This window comes from Columba livia, chromosome Z (genome assembly GCF_036013475.1).
Source record: "Columba livia isolate bColLiv1 breed racing homer chromosome Z, bColLiv1.pat.W.v2, whole genome shotgun sequence".
Taxonomy (NCBI): domain Eukaryota; kingdom Metazoa; phylum Chordata; class Aves; order Columbiformes; family Columbidae; genus Columba; species Columba livia.
Genome location: NC_088642.1, coordinates 83,208,241 through 83,225,851, shown reverse-complemented (window position 1 = coordinate 83,225,851; position 17,611 = coordinate 83,208,241). Strand labels below are relative to the sequence as shown.

The window sequence follows — 17,611 nt, the reverse complement described above, 5'->3', positions numbered from 1 at the left end:
TGTTATTCTGTCTTCCACATGAGTTTCCTGCTTATAAGCAAAAAAAGAAAAAATCATACAAGGCATTCTGAAATACAGATGTAAAATAGAAGAGAAATAGCTAGTTTATTATTTTTAAGACTTTCCTTTATGAGAGACAATCGTACTCTCTGTCTTATGTTCAGAATTAGCTACTGTGGTGCAAGTCTTTAATTTTTTAATTTTTCTAATGAGCAAAGGGCAATAGGAAGGTTAAACTCTTGTTTTGTCCTGTAAGATTGCAACGGTTTTGAATCATCCAGAGCAAAGAACAGGAGTTCTGATATTGAAAATGTTTGGACTGAAAACCATGGGGCAAAAAGAAAAAGCTCACTGAAGTTTCTGTTCTAAATGTTTTTATAAATTATTGTGAAAGTTTGCTACAGTGGAAAAATTGAACGTGTTTGTTTTGGAAATTATTATATTTACACAATACCATACTGAAATATGAGTTATTTCTGTCTCTTTCAAAATGGGAAGAGAAAAAAAGATTCCTCAAAGACTGTAGGTTAGTAAATCGGTGGTTCTGCAGGTGGGAGGCTGTGGACAGTTTGTTTAGCAGCCTTGCTTTACAGGACGGAGCGTTGTGGGGAGACCCAGATAAAGGACGTGAGTGGGGAGAACTACCCTTATGTGCTCTGCCACATAAGTGGATAAGCCTAGAACTGTGGCCAAAGCCGACCTGCAGTAGGGAAAATGTTGGGGATGTGGGAAAAGTTTGGGGTTTTTGTGGGTTTTTTGGTTTTTTTTTGGAGAGAGGAAAGAAGTTTTAGTGTCCGTTGACCATGGGACTTTGGGGTTGCCTTCTACTCGTATTTTGGACATGCCTTGTTCATGCAAATGATTAACTGATTTGTTAAGTGGCTTGCTTCATCTTCTCCAGCCCACATAGCTGAGATATATCTGGAGGTCGCTATGTTGTTAATGTATCCATCTGCATCTTGGTTTGACAGGAAACACAGCTTCTTGTTCTTCTGCTCTTTGTGATCTAAGCCTGTTCAGTTCTTCACAAGTTTCCAATTTTAGTTCTTTAAGGGGGTCCTGAGAAGCTTATTTTATCCTACAGAATGGCCTTTCTGGTGGTTGCCTGCTGAGCCAGAAGATAGCAACAATTTTGTAAATTCCCCTCTTTGTTTTATGAGAAAAACCTGTCGATTATCTGTGTAAATCTTGAGTAATTTTTCATAGCAATTTCTTTCAAAGATGTGTGTGTGGACCACGACAAACAAGCTACCAGGGCTTACCTAATGAGCTTTCCAAAGGTTTCCTTTGAATTGTGGGTTAGAATTGGTTGAGAAAAGAGGTTGAGGATGTAAGAAAGAAGGGAAGAGGAATGTTAGTTGTTGGAGCAGTTAGACAAGGAGATGGATTGGTGCACAAATCCATGGGAAAACAGGCTGCGTTATTTCTGTTGTTTATGTACCAATTTGTTTCTATCTCTTAATTGCTGGTAAGATAATTAGCATTGGAAACAATTGGTACTCTACCATGAAGCTGTGTATTTTATGAACCAGAATTAACAAAACATTTCTAAAATACTGTCTGATTTACCTTTCTTAGCAAAGCTTGCTGAAGAATGAGCAAAACCAAGAAGAAACGGTACTTCACTTCCTCCTGGATCTCTCCAGTCAGTGTGGTGTCTCATTTCCCTGTACTCCAAGTGGGACATCACCTGAGTTAACATCTTCCCTTCATGCCATTGAGGATGGTTCAACCATGGATGTGAAATCTCTCTGGGATGATGTGAGATTGCATCTTCGGCGATTTTTAATAAATAAATTGCAAAGTCAAGAAGGAACAAGTGCTAATGCTTTACAACAACAAATGGAGTTTAAAACTCAGTGCATACAGCAACTTTTGTTTCTTTATCCTGAATCAGAAGTCTTAACGAAGTATCAAAATGTGCAGAATAAAGTGGTTAGCGATCTTCTGCAGAACTGTATTTTGTCTAGTTGTGGTGAAACGAGTTTTGATAAGGTGGTTCATGGTTACCAGAGTTCCATCCCCACATTGTGCACAATGATAAAAGAGGATTTTTATATACTAAGTGGAACTATCGATCCTTCTCCATCACTGAAGTTTATTAACGAGACTTATCTGGATACCATCACTGAAGAAATGACAATTCTTCTTGAAAGACTTTGTGAGCTGCAGTTCAAAGAAAACGCTCTACATGTAGTTAAGGCAAACAAGATTTCAAAGAAGCATAGAGGAACAGTTCATGCTGTGGGTTAGTATCCTTAACGTTCATTGTAGTTAGATATTATTTTAATTATACTACTGGGTTTTTTTTCAATGTACTTGATTATTTCCAATGAAGAGAGAGAGGCCTGAGATTATTCATTACAGCTTTATGTTTTAAACATGTTACTGCAGTTGAATTATAGAGTGTGTCAGAACTGTGATGAAGAAGGTTTTAAAGTGAGAGTATCTTGTGCTTATTAGACAGAAACTCCATTATAATTCACTGGATAACATTGTCATGTTGTAGTCATTTTTTCAGTATAGCTTATTCTGACTGCTGAAATAGATAATAGAATAAGAACTATTTAATCCAGATTAAAAAAAAAAAAAAAAACAACACAAATTTTTCAGTCTTCTACCTCCACTTTTAATTATCAGGAGTTTAAAGAAGATTATAGGAAAGTTTGTACAATAATATGACCATGAAATAGGCACAGGTTCATACATCAGAGATGATTCAAAAGATTACTATGCAGGCTCTAGTTTTAATTAAAAATAAAATTGGGGGGTAGACAGGGCCCAAAAACACTCAAGTTTTCTAGTGCTGTGAAAGTACAGTAAGTTGGCTTAATGCTACCTGGTCATTTCTTCTTGTTATAAGGAATTTAAGACAGGAAAGGAAGCTGTTATTCATGTGCTATTTTTTGTACTTTCTTTTTGCAGCTGGTGAGTCTGACATGCTAATTTACAAAGGGAGGAATCAGGTCTTTAGAGAAAAAGTCATACATAATGGAAACTTTCATAACATAATTGCATGATTGTATGTAATTGCTTTTTCAATGCAGAGTTTTGAGCACTCCTCTGTGCAAGAGCTGTTTGTTTAAAACATAGCCTTCCATACAGGTGAAGTAGTTTGCAGACAGAAAATATTAAAAGTTTAGAATCATGTGAAAAATACAGAAACAGGAGGCAGATCTTTGGGTTGTACAACATATATGAGGATGAATGGGATCATGATTTGCCAGGTCTACGCAGAAGAAAATTCTGCTCTTGTGAGTTTTAAAATTCGTATACATGTTAATGTAAGTCAATTGTGTTCAGTTCTGGGCCCCTCAGCTCAGGAAAGAGATTGAAGTGCTGGAGCGGGTCCAGAGAAGAGCAACAAGACTGGGGAAGGGACTTGAACACAAGCCCTATGGGGAGAGGCTGAGGGAGCTGGGCTTGTTTAGTCTGGAGAAGAGGAGGCTTAGAGCTGAGCTCAGCACTCTCTAGAACTACCTGAAGGGCAGTTCTAGCCAGGTGGGGATTGGGCTCTTCTCCCAGGCATCAGCAATAGGACAAGGGGCCATGTGCTTCAACTCTGCCAGGAGAAATTTAGGCTGGAGATGAGAAAGCAATTCTTTGCAGAGAGAGTGGTCAGGATTGGAATGGCTGCCCAGGGAGGTGCTGGACTCACCGGCCCTGGAGGGTTTTAAACTGAGATTGGACATGGCACTTAGTGCCATGATCTAGTCAATGGACTGGAGTTGGACCAAGGGTTGGACTGGATGATCTCTCAGGGCTTTTCCAGCCCAGTCCGTTCTGTGATTCTGTGAACTACAAATTCCACTAGAAAGAATCCAGAAAGAATTTTTCAACAGGAGCTGCAATATAGGGGGATATGTGAAACATAGGAAGGATAAGGCAAGGGAAAAGGCACGTAGATAAATAATGTGAAAGGATGAGAAAATCAACATAGAGCTAATATATTAGTGGGACGGAGTGTTGGTGGGGAACAAGTAGTGTTAGAGTAATGTTGAGTTATGGAATCAATGACAAATATATCATTGAGTTACTCCATTTGAGATGGGAGTCAGTGAAAGGATTCACTGGCAAAAAATGACTGTCACGGAACTGGAAATTTTTTAATGTAATTTTTATCTCAATCTCAAAACAGCTCACAAAGGTGATGAAGTTCATTTATCCCGTTGTACGTCTAAGACATGGAGATTAAGTTGACCATAAGGGTGGCTATCTAGAAAATCACACATTAACTGTTTCTGTATTCCTAGAAGGAAGAGAACAGTCCTTCAGTTTATTAAGATTGTAATTGCTTAAATTTCCTTTGCCACAAGATGTACCTTTATATGTTTTTGTGCCAGCACATCTGTCAGGACAGATTTCCAGTGCACCATTCTGTTGTATATTCAAAACAACGGAGGAAGATTAAAATGTCCAAAGTAAATATTGGGAGCTGCTTGCAACTTTTAAAACATTTGCTGCAATTAATTAAAAAAACTCTGTATTTCAAAAATCCACAAAATATTTTTGTTTTTATTCAAAAGGCATTAAAGGTCGGATTTGCAGGTGCAGCGGCTGCCCCTTGGCACCCATAAAATGTGCCTAGAAGTGTTGTTTGCTAATATAATTTAATCCTCAAAATTACTTTATTCACAGTGCCTGTCGTGCTTATGTCTTCATCTTTTCACTGTATAGTACTTCACCTTATTTTCCTTCAAGAGGTTGGTATGGGAGACAAGCTCTGATTTGCATGCAGTCTCTCTTAATAGTTTTTCTGCATAATTTCTAGATTTTGTGAACGTGTCACAGCCTATTATTTGGTGTTTTTAATCAACTCAAAAAAAAGTTTATACTTGTATCATTACCTAAACCAATTGTTACTGAATAGCTCATATGTGAAGAGTCTTTTCTGGGAAGAGATTTCTCTCTTCTTAATGTTTTAATGTGCTGTGTATATACCACACCAGGTTAGAAAAAGGCTCTTTTCCTTTGGAATTAAAATGTTTACAAGGCAGTTCACACTTAAATAACTATTCTGGAAAAATAGTCTATAGAATAATGATTTTGGGAGGTTTGTAACAGTAGACAAGTTCTTAGCAGCAAGTGGCTTTTCCTGCTTGGAACTCTTGTTAAATTTTCACAATTGAGCGTGGAAGTCTGTATTTATACATACATTAAATTAAAAGACAGCTTTAGCAGGTTGCCTTGGCAGTAATACCCAGTTTGCTGAGTATCAAATAAAAAGACATGCTGGATTATGGAAGGAAGGGGGGAAAGTTTGTTTTTTCTTAGCTGAAATACACTTATACTAATGTGTTTCTTATTTTCTCATGCGTGTTGCCTCTGTTTTCTGAGAACCGCCAAACCAGCACATTTCAGAACAGCAAAATAATTTAATTTAGAGCATTCAATTGGGAATGTTATCTCAGAGGTGAAAACAAGGGTTTGTGTTTAATTAGTCCACCCTCGGGGAAATGTGGTTTTCGGTTTGTTGGTGTTTTGTTTTGTTTCTTTGTCTTTTTTTTGTGTGTGTTGTGTTTTTGTTTTGTTTGTGGGGAGGTTGTTTGTTTTTTTCATAAGAACTTCCATAATTGATCCTATTATGTAGGAGAGAAATAAAATAACAGAGGAAGGAAACAACGCTAGAACCTCCCATAAACTTTATATAGATAAGCTACTTCTGTCAGGAAAATATAGGCGATCTACAGCAAGTGTTATAAATCTTTAAAATATTTCATATATATCAATCTACTTGTGAAGTAACAAATTAAGATTTTTGTTTTCGTGCTGCATTAGAATAGTTATTTGTCAGGTACTGTAGAGAGACCGTGTCCGTCTATCGGGATTGAGGGCGAGCGTGGTTTGAGAGAAACCAGCAAAATGGTACATGATGAAAAGAGGCAAATTCCTTGGAAGTTGGCATCTTTGATGGCCAGCTCTGCTGGGGGCAGGTGGGTTTGTGTTATAACTTGATCCTGTTCCCAGATAAATCAGCGACTCTTAATACCTTTAATCCCCCAGGATTCAGCCATTAGTAGCTGGGCTATGTTATTGTAATAGGTTTTTATCTGGCACGGGCCCTAATTTCTCTGTGTGCTCTCAGCACATCATCGGTGTTTCCAATCTGCTAAAGTAACATCAGAGGAATGCTTCCCAAGCCCCCTCCAACTATTTTTGATGGAATTTTGTAAGATGTTGTTTCAGTATTTCTATGGTATTAATCAAATGTGTCTTTCAAAAGGTTATGTAATGTTACAGTATTAAAAAAAAACAACACTAAAAATACTATGTATCTGTTAACATACTTGTCATGGAAGGATTTGTGCAGACAGCTGGTATACAGCTATTCTCATCTGATCTTTTTTGCTTAATTTTCTATGTGATATTTCTCAAAAATCATTCGCAGTAAGTCTATTAAATGTGGATTGTACTTTTACCTTTTGAACTTTTTTGTGTTCATTTGTTTACAAAAATGTTAAGCTAGTTTAATCGAGCATTACTAACCTATCTTAATCTTTCATCTCTTTTAGATGAAGAAACAGCTACTCTAATAAATGATAAGACATCAGCCAAAGGAACTTAAAAACCATGAAATTATACACATTTTATGTATTAGTGGGAGATGTCCCTTGGTTTTATTTATATAATTTTTTTAATATATGCAGTGAGAGTGTAAATACGTATGTAATTAACCTATTTTTAAATTTCCTGTGGTTAAAACTAAACAGATATTAGAACTTTGAGTTTTATTTGTTGTGACATATTGAGATTCATTGGTTTAATGTTTTCATTCATCACAAACTTGCGCGAGACCCTTAAATAGACTCTCAAATCTAATGGCATTTGCCAATAAAATATATATTAATATATTTACATAATTAATAACTTTAAAAATCTTACTTTTTTTTTAAAGAGGCAATACATAGTATGTTCATTAATATCAGTAGGTGATTATTTTTAAGAAAATATAATGGCAAAGGGGAGAGAAACTGAAGTATACAGATTTGACTAAGTACATTTTTGGCTACATAGTAATTAAATCACATTGACTGGTGTATTTTAATATTGATATTTTGATATTTTACACTTTTGCCCCAGTATGCCATCACCTTACTTATGTGTCCAGCAGGCTTCCTTCCTCTTTTCTTTCTCCAGAATATTCTGTTATAAAGATATATTAAAATGCAAACTGTGACTTAAATTTTGATATTTTAAATTTATTATCTTTAAGTATTCATGGGTTCTTAAGGAATATGTTGCGTTCATCAAACACCTAATGTGAATATGGCATAAATCTAACCTTGAATAGAAGGACTCAACATTGTTTACAGGATCTGCATTTGAGCAGTGGTGTTGAGAACACGAACAGAAATGGGTTTTAGAGTAACTTCTTGAGATGATGGAAACTGTGGGACATAAAGTGAAGCTACTTGGTAAGGAAAGTCTATTTTGAGGTCACTTATCCTTACGGATTTCCAGCAATTTGTTTGCCAGCTTACTTGCTATACCAGTTTTTGGTTTTGCACACTTGACTGAAATTTGATTTCTCCTCTACATTTGTGTGCACGTGGCTTTACTTCCCCTAGTTTATCATTTCCTCCCTTTTAAATAAAGAATGGTAGTTTCAAATTTGCTTTTATCCTTCCATTAAATTAAGTTGTTTGTGATCTTTTGAGCCACAGTTACTGGCTACAACCAGTCTTCTATGATCTTTGTCTTATGTCTCAAAAATATGCCTAAAATAGCATTGATACTCGCTGGTTTAGTATGTGTGATGAAAAATACAGTTATTCATGTCTGAGAATAATTAGGACTCAATAACTTCAGTATAATTTGTTTTCTGATTTATATCTGGAAATTAAAGGATCCCAGAGTTTATTTCATTTAATTAGTATTTATGTCTTAGATTGCAATTTATAGCAGATAAAGTGCAGTATTTATGTTGTAGTTACAACTGCTTTTCCATTCTGTTTTCTTATCGCTAGCCCATTTTTGAAATCTAGCTTTTTAGAAGTATTAAGAGGGAGAGAACCTCAGTCACTTGGCTTATTGCAGTTCTATGCTGGAAAGTCCCTGTAGCACCTTTGAGAAGTGCTGGTAAGGCATGCTAGTGTAAAGTTGCCCATATGGATTATGGTTTACGATATACAGAATCAAATCCTGCCTTATCGGTTCAAATTTGTTACGTTGCGCAGATCCTTCCGTTAATAAAAGCAAGTTTTCAGTTGTCTCTATAACGTGTTGCTGAAGACCAAATGTTTATTTAAAGTTGTTTGGGGTTTTTTTCATTAATTTAAGATTTAAAATATTTCAAGGCCTAGATACCTATTGTAGTGACTTTTAGACATTATAAAGACAAAAATGAAAGAAGGATATAACAGAAAAAATGATACTTCTATGCAAAGGGGCTTTACAGCAACTCACTCCTTGACCTGCATTGTGCGTGGTGACTTGTTGCACAATCCTCCCTGCATCTGACACAGGTGGAGTGAAAATCCCATCCACGACAGACAGGGAAGTAACATGCACACAGTAAAACCACAGCACTTCTCTCTTATGCGTATATAATCTATATAATCAGAGAAAAAATGAGGACATTGGCAAAAGTGACATGGCTACTACATACAGGTTGAGGGAAGATGCGGATGTTGTAATTGGATTTTTGCACTTACAAATACTAGAGATTCCTAATTTTGTGTTACGAGCCAATCGGAAGAGGTATCCAATCACCTATTTAAAATAACGGAGCAAGCAGTGTTGGTGGGAATTAATAAAATTGAAAAAATTAATAAAATTGAAAACCAGTGGATGCACAGATGTGCAGATTTCTGCCGTTGTCTTTGTTCCTTGGGAAACCTATAAAATTTTGGCAGCCGCAACAAGATCCTGTTACTCAGGGGAAACACAATAAATGTCTTTGCATTTAATATAGGAAATAATGTGTTTCATAGCCTCTTTGTCACATATTATTTATTTCTTATCCTTGCAAGTATTGTATTTGATTTCTACCGAACAATTATATTAAAGGGAAATATGAGTAGTACTGAGGAGAAAATAAAACCATCTGTTTGAACATACAGCGTTGAAGTTTTAATAAAAAAGAGGTACTATTTTAAAGGCCGTATGAACATAATACCCTAGGACCACAAATGTGTTTCTAGTGGGAGAATGACATTTTCGCAAAGATTACAAAAGCATTAAGCTTGTTACTTTTTAAGCTTATAGTAGGGGGTAAGATAACAGTATCTAAGTTACTGAAATGTCAGTTGAACTGACAGAATTTCAAAGCTGGTAGCAGCCTGAATACATTCCTTCTTTTTAGAACAGTACTTGAAATTACTTATTAAGCCCATTATATTAAGATGGGCAGTGAAATCTCGTTATTGACTCTTTGTCATATTGAAAAGATGCCTATTCCAGAATTTTATTATCATGTTTGTTTGCTAAGTAAACACTGACTTTACATTTCAAATTATTTATATAAACATGAAATTCTTGAGCTATTTTGGGGTTGCATTTTTTTTGACTGTTGCGTCCTGATGTTCTTCCACTTCATATTTTCCAATGGGAACTTGAATCTGTTTTCTGAATTCTTGGGAGTTGAAAGGGGCGTAATTCTATTTGTGGTATTTATTTTATTTTACTTGCAGAATGTCCACAATTAACAAACCCCAACTAATCATCTTTCTTTATGCTCTCTCAGCGCACCTGTCTGTTCCTCCTAAGCATGAAGAGAGCATTTAACTCGCTATGCCCTCTAATTATTGCATTCTTCTCCCACATTTAAAAGATGAAAGTGATTTACTATCCAGTCTGATACTTTTTGAGTAGTCAGAGGTCAATCTGCAATTTATATAGTGTAGTACTCATGTTAATAATAATAAAGTGACAAAATCCAAGAGAGAATAACTAAGCTAGGCTCTCTTTTACTTCAGAATATAGGCTTGTATGAATAGAAGTGTGTAGAACTATGGCAGATAAAACAAGACTGCAAAAATGTCATTTAAAGAGACTCCTGCGCTACCATCATATAAGTTAAATAGGTGTTCCTGACTGTGATTTTTGTCAAGACAGAGAAGCTCTTCTGTGAGAAAAAATGTATTCAGAGAGCAAGTTTAACTTTAAAAGGGCAAAATTATTTTAGTCACAATGGGTTTTTTTGCAAAAAATCGTATGTGCTTAAATTGAGGGTGTGTCACATCCACAATAGAGATGTTACGTTCTAAGTTAGAGCATGAATCTCCTTTTCACTGTGCCTTAGGCTTAGAAATCTAAAAAAACCTCCATCTTCAATCAAGGGACTACGGAGATTTCTAAAAACAAAGCTTTCCGTCATTTTATAATACTTTTCACTACATTTGCTGAATATCTCAAGGCAATGGACGTATTCCTGTCTGTCTGATTTGGAGAGCATTAGGGTGGTTATAACCCCATCCAGCATGGTTAGAAATTTAGCAGCTGGTGCTCTGGAGATTTTTAATACCCCTAAATGTTGGGGATTGTCTGGAATTGTGTCAGTTATTGGTCTCAGACTTTCAAGGTCTTCATTTTCCTCAGTAGCTCCATGCACTGATCATCCTCTGGCTGAGATACAAACCTTTAATACAAGGGACTTGCCGTTGATGTGCACGGAAAGTTCAGCAATCTCTGTCGCACAGAATTTAGGTGTTTATTATTCACGGTACCGTCAGCTCATCTCTAAAGAGCTGTTTTAAGTGTAGTCTCGGCTCAGTGAGTAGGAACCTATAGATCTGCATGCATGCTGATGTATGATTAATCCTTCATTTGTAGCACAGAGAATATTCCAGCCTTTCTACAAAATATTTGTTAAAAGGTGATGAATTTCTAAACCTATTTGTCTAGAAGTTCTTAAATCTGCCCTTTTTTTCTTGACACTTAGACTTATTTCTGATTTTTACATTCGTTGTAAAGTAATCATGAGAACTTTGTGGTGACTTTGCCTGACTAGAGTTTTGAAAAATAAAGAGGTAGAAAGCTGAAAAATGAGTATTGACTCCAGCTTTATAAGTATTTTTTGAGTGTTTTCTCTTATTAGAACAAAAGCTGTCACTATCTGCCTCTCTTATGTGTTGGAAATTCCAAGGAATAAGAGAAGCAAAACTGACAGAGGCACTTTAATCTATTATTTAAGGAAATAAATAATATCATGTGTAGACTACACAAAGGAATGATGAACACTTGATAGAAATTCGCCATTGGTTGAAAGTTCCTAACAATCTAATTTTAATAGAGTGGGTCTGATGTAACGAAGCAGATCTGTGAGACACCCAACCACTCCACTGTGAATGTAAATGCACAGGATAGAAACGAAGATAGCAGGCATTTTGTCTTTGCAGACATTTAAGAAATTGGAATCCAATTAAAATTAATACGTTAATTACTGTGTTTTCAAATACAAATTAGAATTGTCTTTTATCAACCACGTGTTTTAAACGGTTTACAGGGAAGCAAGTCCTATCAAAGTTACAATTCATGAGAAAGCTTGACAGACCTGGCAGTACTTAATTTCACTTTCAGCAAAGACCGAAGAAGAGGATCGACCTCTTGGAGTTCTTCAGGAGCTCCTTTCGTTCAAAACAGGTGCTGTCTACATTTTGCTACGGGTTCCCTCAGTTTTTATGCTTTCTCCAAATGCTTTGGTGTTCTCTGTGCACGTGTCTGAAGGCTCCAGGGAACGCAGCGACTCCCCCAGCCCACAGTGCAGGCAAGAAAACTCAAAAAACATGTGTGGAACCAGTTTCTGTCATTGGCAATGCCAGAATATGGTTCAGTCCTACCGAGAAATGTTGCAAAGAGCAGCATTTTGTTGTAGGATAATTCTCGCAGCTTTCTGAAGAGCACTGTTTGCTTATAGTCGCTATTGCAGGAGAAATTGTCAATTATGGAGTAGCACCTAAAAATCCTTTCAAAACATAAATGCTATAAACAACTGCAAATATAGAAAAAAAACTACCTACAAGTTTTCAGACTGTTTTAATTGAAGGGAAGTTTAAACAATGTCTGCTATTTCATTATTATGATAATTAACTGAAAATTATTGGATACCAGCTGCTAAATTCCTTACACGGACCCATCATTAATTAGTTTTAGTTCAGGGACTAATTGTTTACATTTGAATTCTTTAAGATGTTATTATATACCAGAATGTGCAGCGTATAATTGGAACGTCTTGTAATTTATTAGAAGGTACGCGTGTTTTTGAAAGCTAAGGAGCAGGTTGAGTCTCCGGTTTCAGAGCAAGCTGAGATAGGTATCTGTGTAGAAAGTAGTTGTATTAAACATTATTACAGGGCACTTTATCCTCAGAGCAATGGAGGAATTCCCTGCAATTTGTTCAACAGGGTTGTCAAGTAGCTGCATGCTGTCATGGAGTCAGATCGGTGAGATGATTTGCTCAAGATGACGACATAAATTTGTTGCCAGAGCATGATCTGATGTTCTCACTCTCCAGCCCATGTTGACAGCACTGGCCTATCCTTCCATCAGTCGGCTGGTGAGCGTGGTTTCAAGTGAAGATTTGATTTTGACGGACTTATAAACTCAGCGTTAACAAACTGATACGGAATCAACCTTCACCGGGAGGTGGAAACTGATCTCATTTAGCTGGGAAGACATTATGGAGCAGATTTGATTAAAATTTCATGTATAGTGAATCTCTTTCAAAAGATTAGTGTAGTCTTCACTGAGGTGGTTTAATAGCTGGCAGTGACATATCTCTTTCTATGACAGACACACTCTCTTGATTAAATATATGCAAATTTATACATGCTTACCGTGTTTATACTGAGTTGAGATCCCTTACTTCACTGCAGTTTTTTGACACATGCACAGTATGGATGTATAGTATAAGCACTTACAAGAGTCACAAATTAATGGTGATGTCTGATACGAAAATGTTCGCGATCTTACAATCTATGACCTTTTTTTTTTAAAAAAAAGGGACAAAACCAAGCCGACATGTAGTCTGTTTGCATAAGCTGCTTTATCAGATCCTCCCGGCACCCCAGGGCTTCGCTGGAACTAACAGGGAGCAGCAAGGCAAGGCAGGTGTTTAAAAAACACCCAGATAACACTTTGCATCCATGTGGTTTCCTTTGCTGCACAGGTAGTTCTTTATAGGTCTGTCAGTTTCAATCAGCAGAGAGTACATGTGATCAGTATATCTGATAAACTTGTCAATGCCTTTGTAAGGCAGGATTCCCCAACCTATTCTATTCAACTCTCCTCCCCCCTCTTCCCTTTTTCATCATTTCAAGTAGAATCTTGATAAGACAGAGATATGTCACAGGCAGCTGTGTGTAGCTAGCTCAGGCTACAACTAATTTGTGCAGGAAAAAATTAAATCAGGAGGTAAATTATTTCGTGATTGCTCATTCCCAACAGAGTTGGGCATCATTCTGAAGAAAATATCAAATAATTGGTTTCAGGCCATGTCAGACACATGCAATTCCCTGCACTAATGGCTGTGTGAGGTAGCACTGGGCCTCAGGGGTCACCAAAGAACTGAAAATAGCTTAGTGCCAGGCACAGCAATAGAGAGACAGAGCACATCGGAAATGAAGTGGCAATAAGTGCAATCTATAGGGGAAATGTGCTTCACTTGGAGCTTAATATATTGGCTTAGAATCTGGCAGTAAGCCACGCAACAATTGTTTACCTTTTTGTCAGCATCTGCATCTGTTCTGTTTTGTAAACGGCACTTTCAGTCAGTAAATGCTGGAATCAATAACAACTGCTGAGGGATTTCCTTTCTTTTTTTCATATTCCGTAACAAATGCACGCTAGGAACAATGTTTGCCTGAGATTAACAAGGAACAGACATTAACATTAACAGACGGGGTCAAAGGGATTTGGTGGGGAACATTTTATAGCTTCTTGGGTTTGCAGTAATTGTATCTGTGTGATTTGAATGTATCTTGTAACCTATCCAAATTAAACTGTTAAAAAAATGCTAGCATGCGGTAATGAAGATGATTTTTTATAATTATCTTAAGTACTGTGTGTAGAAAACTGCTGGCACTGTTTGTAATAATTTAGTTCTGTGTAATATTGTGTATTACATCTGCTATGCAGATACATTAAGTTCCCTCTTACAATATGAGGAAATTAGCGATTATATCCAGCAATACTAATTATTTAAACCTAGCAGTTACATTAAAAAACATACACCAACATGCAGTTTGAGGGAACTGTGAGCAGATGTCCATAAAAATTGAATATATCATTACTAAATGCAAGTGAAAGAGTAATGCGGTTTATATACAAGCTCTGTTTAGGAGATACTGTGCAGATGAATGCTGTCATAAATGCAAGATTGTTATAATAGTTATAGCATCACTTAAAAGTTAATATCTCTGAGAGCTGAGGAGCACATTATAGTTAATGGAATTTATGTATGTAACTCCCTGTGCACTGCTTAGAAAATTTACCCCTTCAAATATCCCCACACACAGTGACTATCAGTAGCTGAGTTCCTCTTGCTTTATTAGGCTATATTTTTTTCAGATTTTAACAAAATGTTAGTTCCATTTATGAAAAGGCTTTATTATATGTACACAGGTTGGAGCTAGATCTACGTTTAATATACGCTTTTTGTTTTTTTGATTTTCTTCCTCATACAGCTCTATTGGATGAAATCCCTGACAACCGCTTTCTTGTGTGCCTCGTAGGACAATATTGTAGATCTATCTTACATGAAATTAAGCCTTATAAATGGGGGCAGGGGAATGATATTTAATGTATCGGGAAGGTATTTTACAGTAAAATTGATTAAAAGGGTTTTAAACCCTTGGTTCCTGCTGAGGGAGAAATCCCCACTGTAATCACTGAAGACAACAGTCATCAGGTTGCTTTCCAAGGATTCCGTCGCGAGTCTCGGGAGCAGTTTAGCCAAGCGGCTCTGTACACCGAGTAGTAAAGCTAATTAATCTGAAAGCAACACCGTTCTCCAACACCCACCACCAGCTCACCTGTGACACGTGGATTCCTGCAGCACATTTTACTGTGTCACATCCCCGCAAGGGTCAAAATGGGCAGAGTTAGCCATTCGTGTTTTTTGAGATGCTGTCAATAACACGTTGCTTAAAACATGTCGGGTGCCAAGCTCATAAAAAAATCACAAAAGTTACGTTAGAGTTATGGGATTCATTTCTGTGGGTATCTTTTTATCCCTTTTGATATTTTAAATGTTTCCAGGCTATAACCAAGGAAATTGGAAACACTTTATTTAATGGCTTCAAGAGCGACAGTTTTGAGGAAAGTACCGCTTTTGAAACTTGCTATGAAATCACAGGTTAGCAGGTGTACCCAGGTCATTTGGATCTAACACACCTGTACTTCTCGTGCTGCTTCGTTTTTAGAGACAACAGCAAATCTTTTTAAGTTGCAAGATAAAGACAGATATCTCACTACAGAATTTAAGTATTTAGGAGAAGCTCAGGTACTATGATCAAGAACTTTATTGAATCTGTGACTTTCACTCTATGTTGCTTGGAAAATGCTTTAACGAACTTTTTAGCTGGCTTAGAATTCATACACCCACTTCCCAACTTTATGACTGGTGAAATGCTGTTACGCCATCGTTCTTATTCCTAAAACCTCCCAAGTGGTCACATTATTTTGCAGAAAATATCTATATATACAAATACCTAAGACTGAGATTCAGTGTTGATGACATATTGTATCTACACTAAATTGAACCTTGACATTTGAATGGCTTGCTGATTTTTTGTCAGAATTAATATTGTGTAGATTTAGGTCTACAATGTATTTAATGTGTCTTATTAGAAGATGAGATATTAATTTAACTGTTAGTGTTGCAGGGTTGTCCCTGATTTCACTAGTAATCCCTATGTGTCTCTTTTTAAAGTATTGATATTATCTATTTCACTAGACTATATGGGCTTATTTTTTTAATTGTTGATGGATAAAAAAGCAGAAAAGTCTTAGAGGAGGGCAACAGTGTGATAAAAAATGTAGAACAGCTTCCATATAACATGAAAAATCAAGCTACAATACTTCGGTTTAAGAACACAATTAAGATGGCAGGATACGGTAGATGTCTATGAAATGATTGGAGGCATTATAAAAATAAACAGGTATGAGTAGTTGACTGATTCTTAAAACTAGCTGGAATTAGGAGAAGCTAGAAGACTAAATAGTCAAGCAAAAGAAATATTTGTTAACCCAGAGTGCGGGTAAAGTGTAGAACTTCTTTCCACAAAATATTATGGATGTTAAAAATTTAAATGTGCTGAAAGAGTAATTGGAGAAGCTGATGAAATAGAAACAGCTATGGATTATTAACGTATGCAACATCTGTCTGCAGATGCTGCTCATCTGCAGTGGTCAAGAGCTGGGTGAGCTCTGAGGAAAATACTGTGTATGGTTTCCTTGTCGTGTTATTATTTAGTCTTCCAGTCACTGTCCAAGCCCAGGATACGGGGATGAAAGGTTTTGTAGCAGAACCCAGTAGAGCTGCTCTTACAATATTACGCTCAGATGTTTATGATATATAGAGACTCTCATTTAATAGCCATTTCTGTCTGTTCTCAGGATTTTATATTAAAAACTTCAGTAAAGTAACCATCTACGTGTTTGGAGTGTTGTGGTTTTCATACTCCAAGAAGTGTTGAGTCGTGCATTTTGATTGTTTATGGGTAGAAAGAGTGTTTTGCCAGGTAGTTAAATTGTTTTCAGTCTAGCATTTCAAGCCTGAAATGCAAGAAAGAAGTAGTTTACAGCAGCATGCTCATCTGCAGTTTAGTGGTTCTGAGGCCTTAGAATGCTATCAAAAGCCTAAATAAGTAGCTATCTGAATTTTGTGTGTGTGTAACTTCATCTGCATAAAAACAGTGCCATTTTTGCTGTTTTCTAGGTAAATGTGTCACTAAACCTGGTTGCTGAAAATTACGGTGAGAGTACTTAACGTTTTGTAAGGGTGTGCTTGCACCAGGTGCTCATCTCGAATTATCAGCATCTGAATCTAAATATTTACTGTTAACCAAATGTCATCATTTGTGCAGTGAAACAGCAAAACCCCGTGAATGTTACTGATTCTTGTCTGTTTTCAGCAGAAATTTGTTTCTGGATTTTACCTATGCTCTTTCTATCTATGTACTTTCATAATCTTTTCTGGATAGTTTCTTCAATTTCAGGAGAATTTTCTGGTCTGAGAGAGGAGGGAGAAAAGCAGGAAACTGTGGGATGACCATTGAAAAAATTGTGCAGTTTGAGTGATTCAACAAATTATCATAGAGGAAGAGGATCCATAACCTGGGTTGCAGTGGATGTTCTGTTCCAAATTACACAACAGCTCAGTAAACTTGTTTGGGTTTAGAACGTTTGAATGTGCAACTGGAGAGCTTTTCCATAGGGATGGTAGAACTCTTTTGGCTTAAATTTACCTAAGAACCTGGATTAATTCTGTGTTAAAAAATGCAAGACTGATGTATTTGTTTTTAAAATGTTAAAACACCTTTCTGAGAATTTTGAGAACTAAATTAGTTTTGTAGGTTGCAGAATAGGCAGAGATAGAACAGGAGGTTTGAAAGGCTATATAAAAAGGCTATATAAAAAATAAGATCAAACTTGATTTGTGCTTTATTAT

The 17,611-nt window shown here is 36.5% G+C and overlaps 1 protein-coding gene across 2 annotated transcripts in view; it reads left to right on the top strand.

Annotated features, from left to right (window-relative positions):
- The window catches only part of KIAA0825 (KIAA0825 ortholog), a 244,823-nt gene that overhangs the window by 43,304 nt on the left and 183,908 nt on the right, over positions 1-17,611 (top strand). For both annotated transcript variants that reach the window (XR_010469181.1, XM_065046958.1), the window contains exon 5: positions 1,579-2,248. Coding sequence is in view for 1 of the 2 variants with exons in the window: in XM_065046958.1 (XP_064903030.1) it covers positions 1,579-2,248 (670 nt within the window). In the remaining variant the exon portion in view is untranslated. The remainder of the gene's footprint in view (positions 1-1,578; positions 2,249-17,611) is intronic.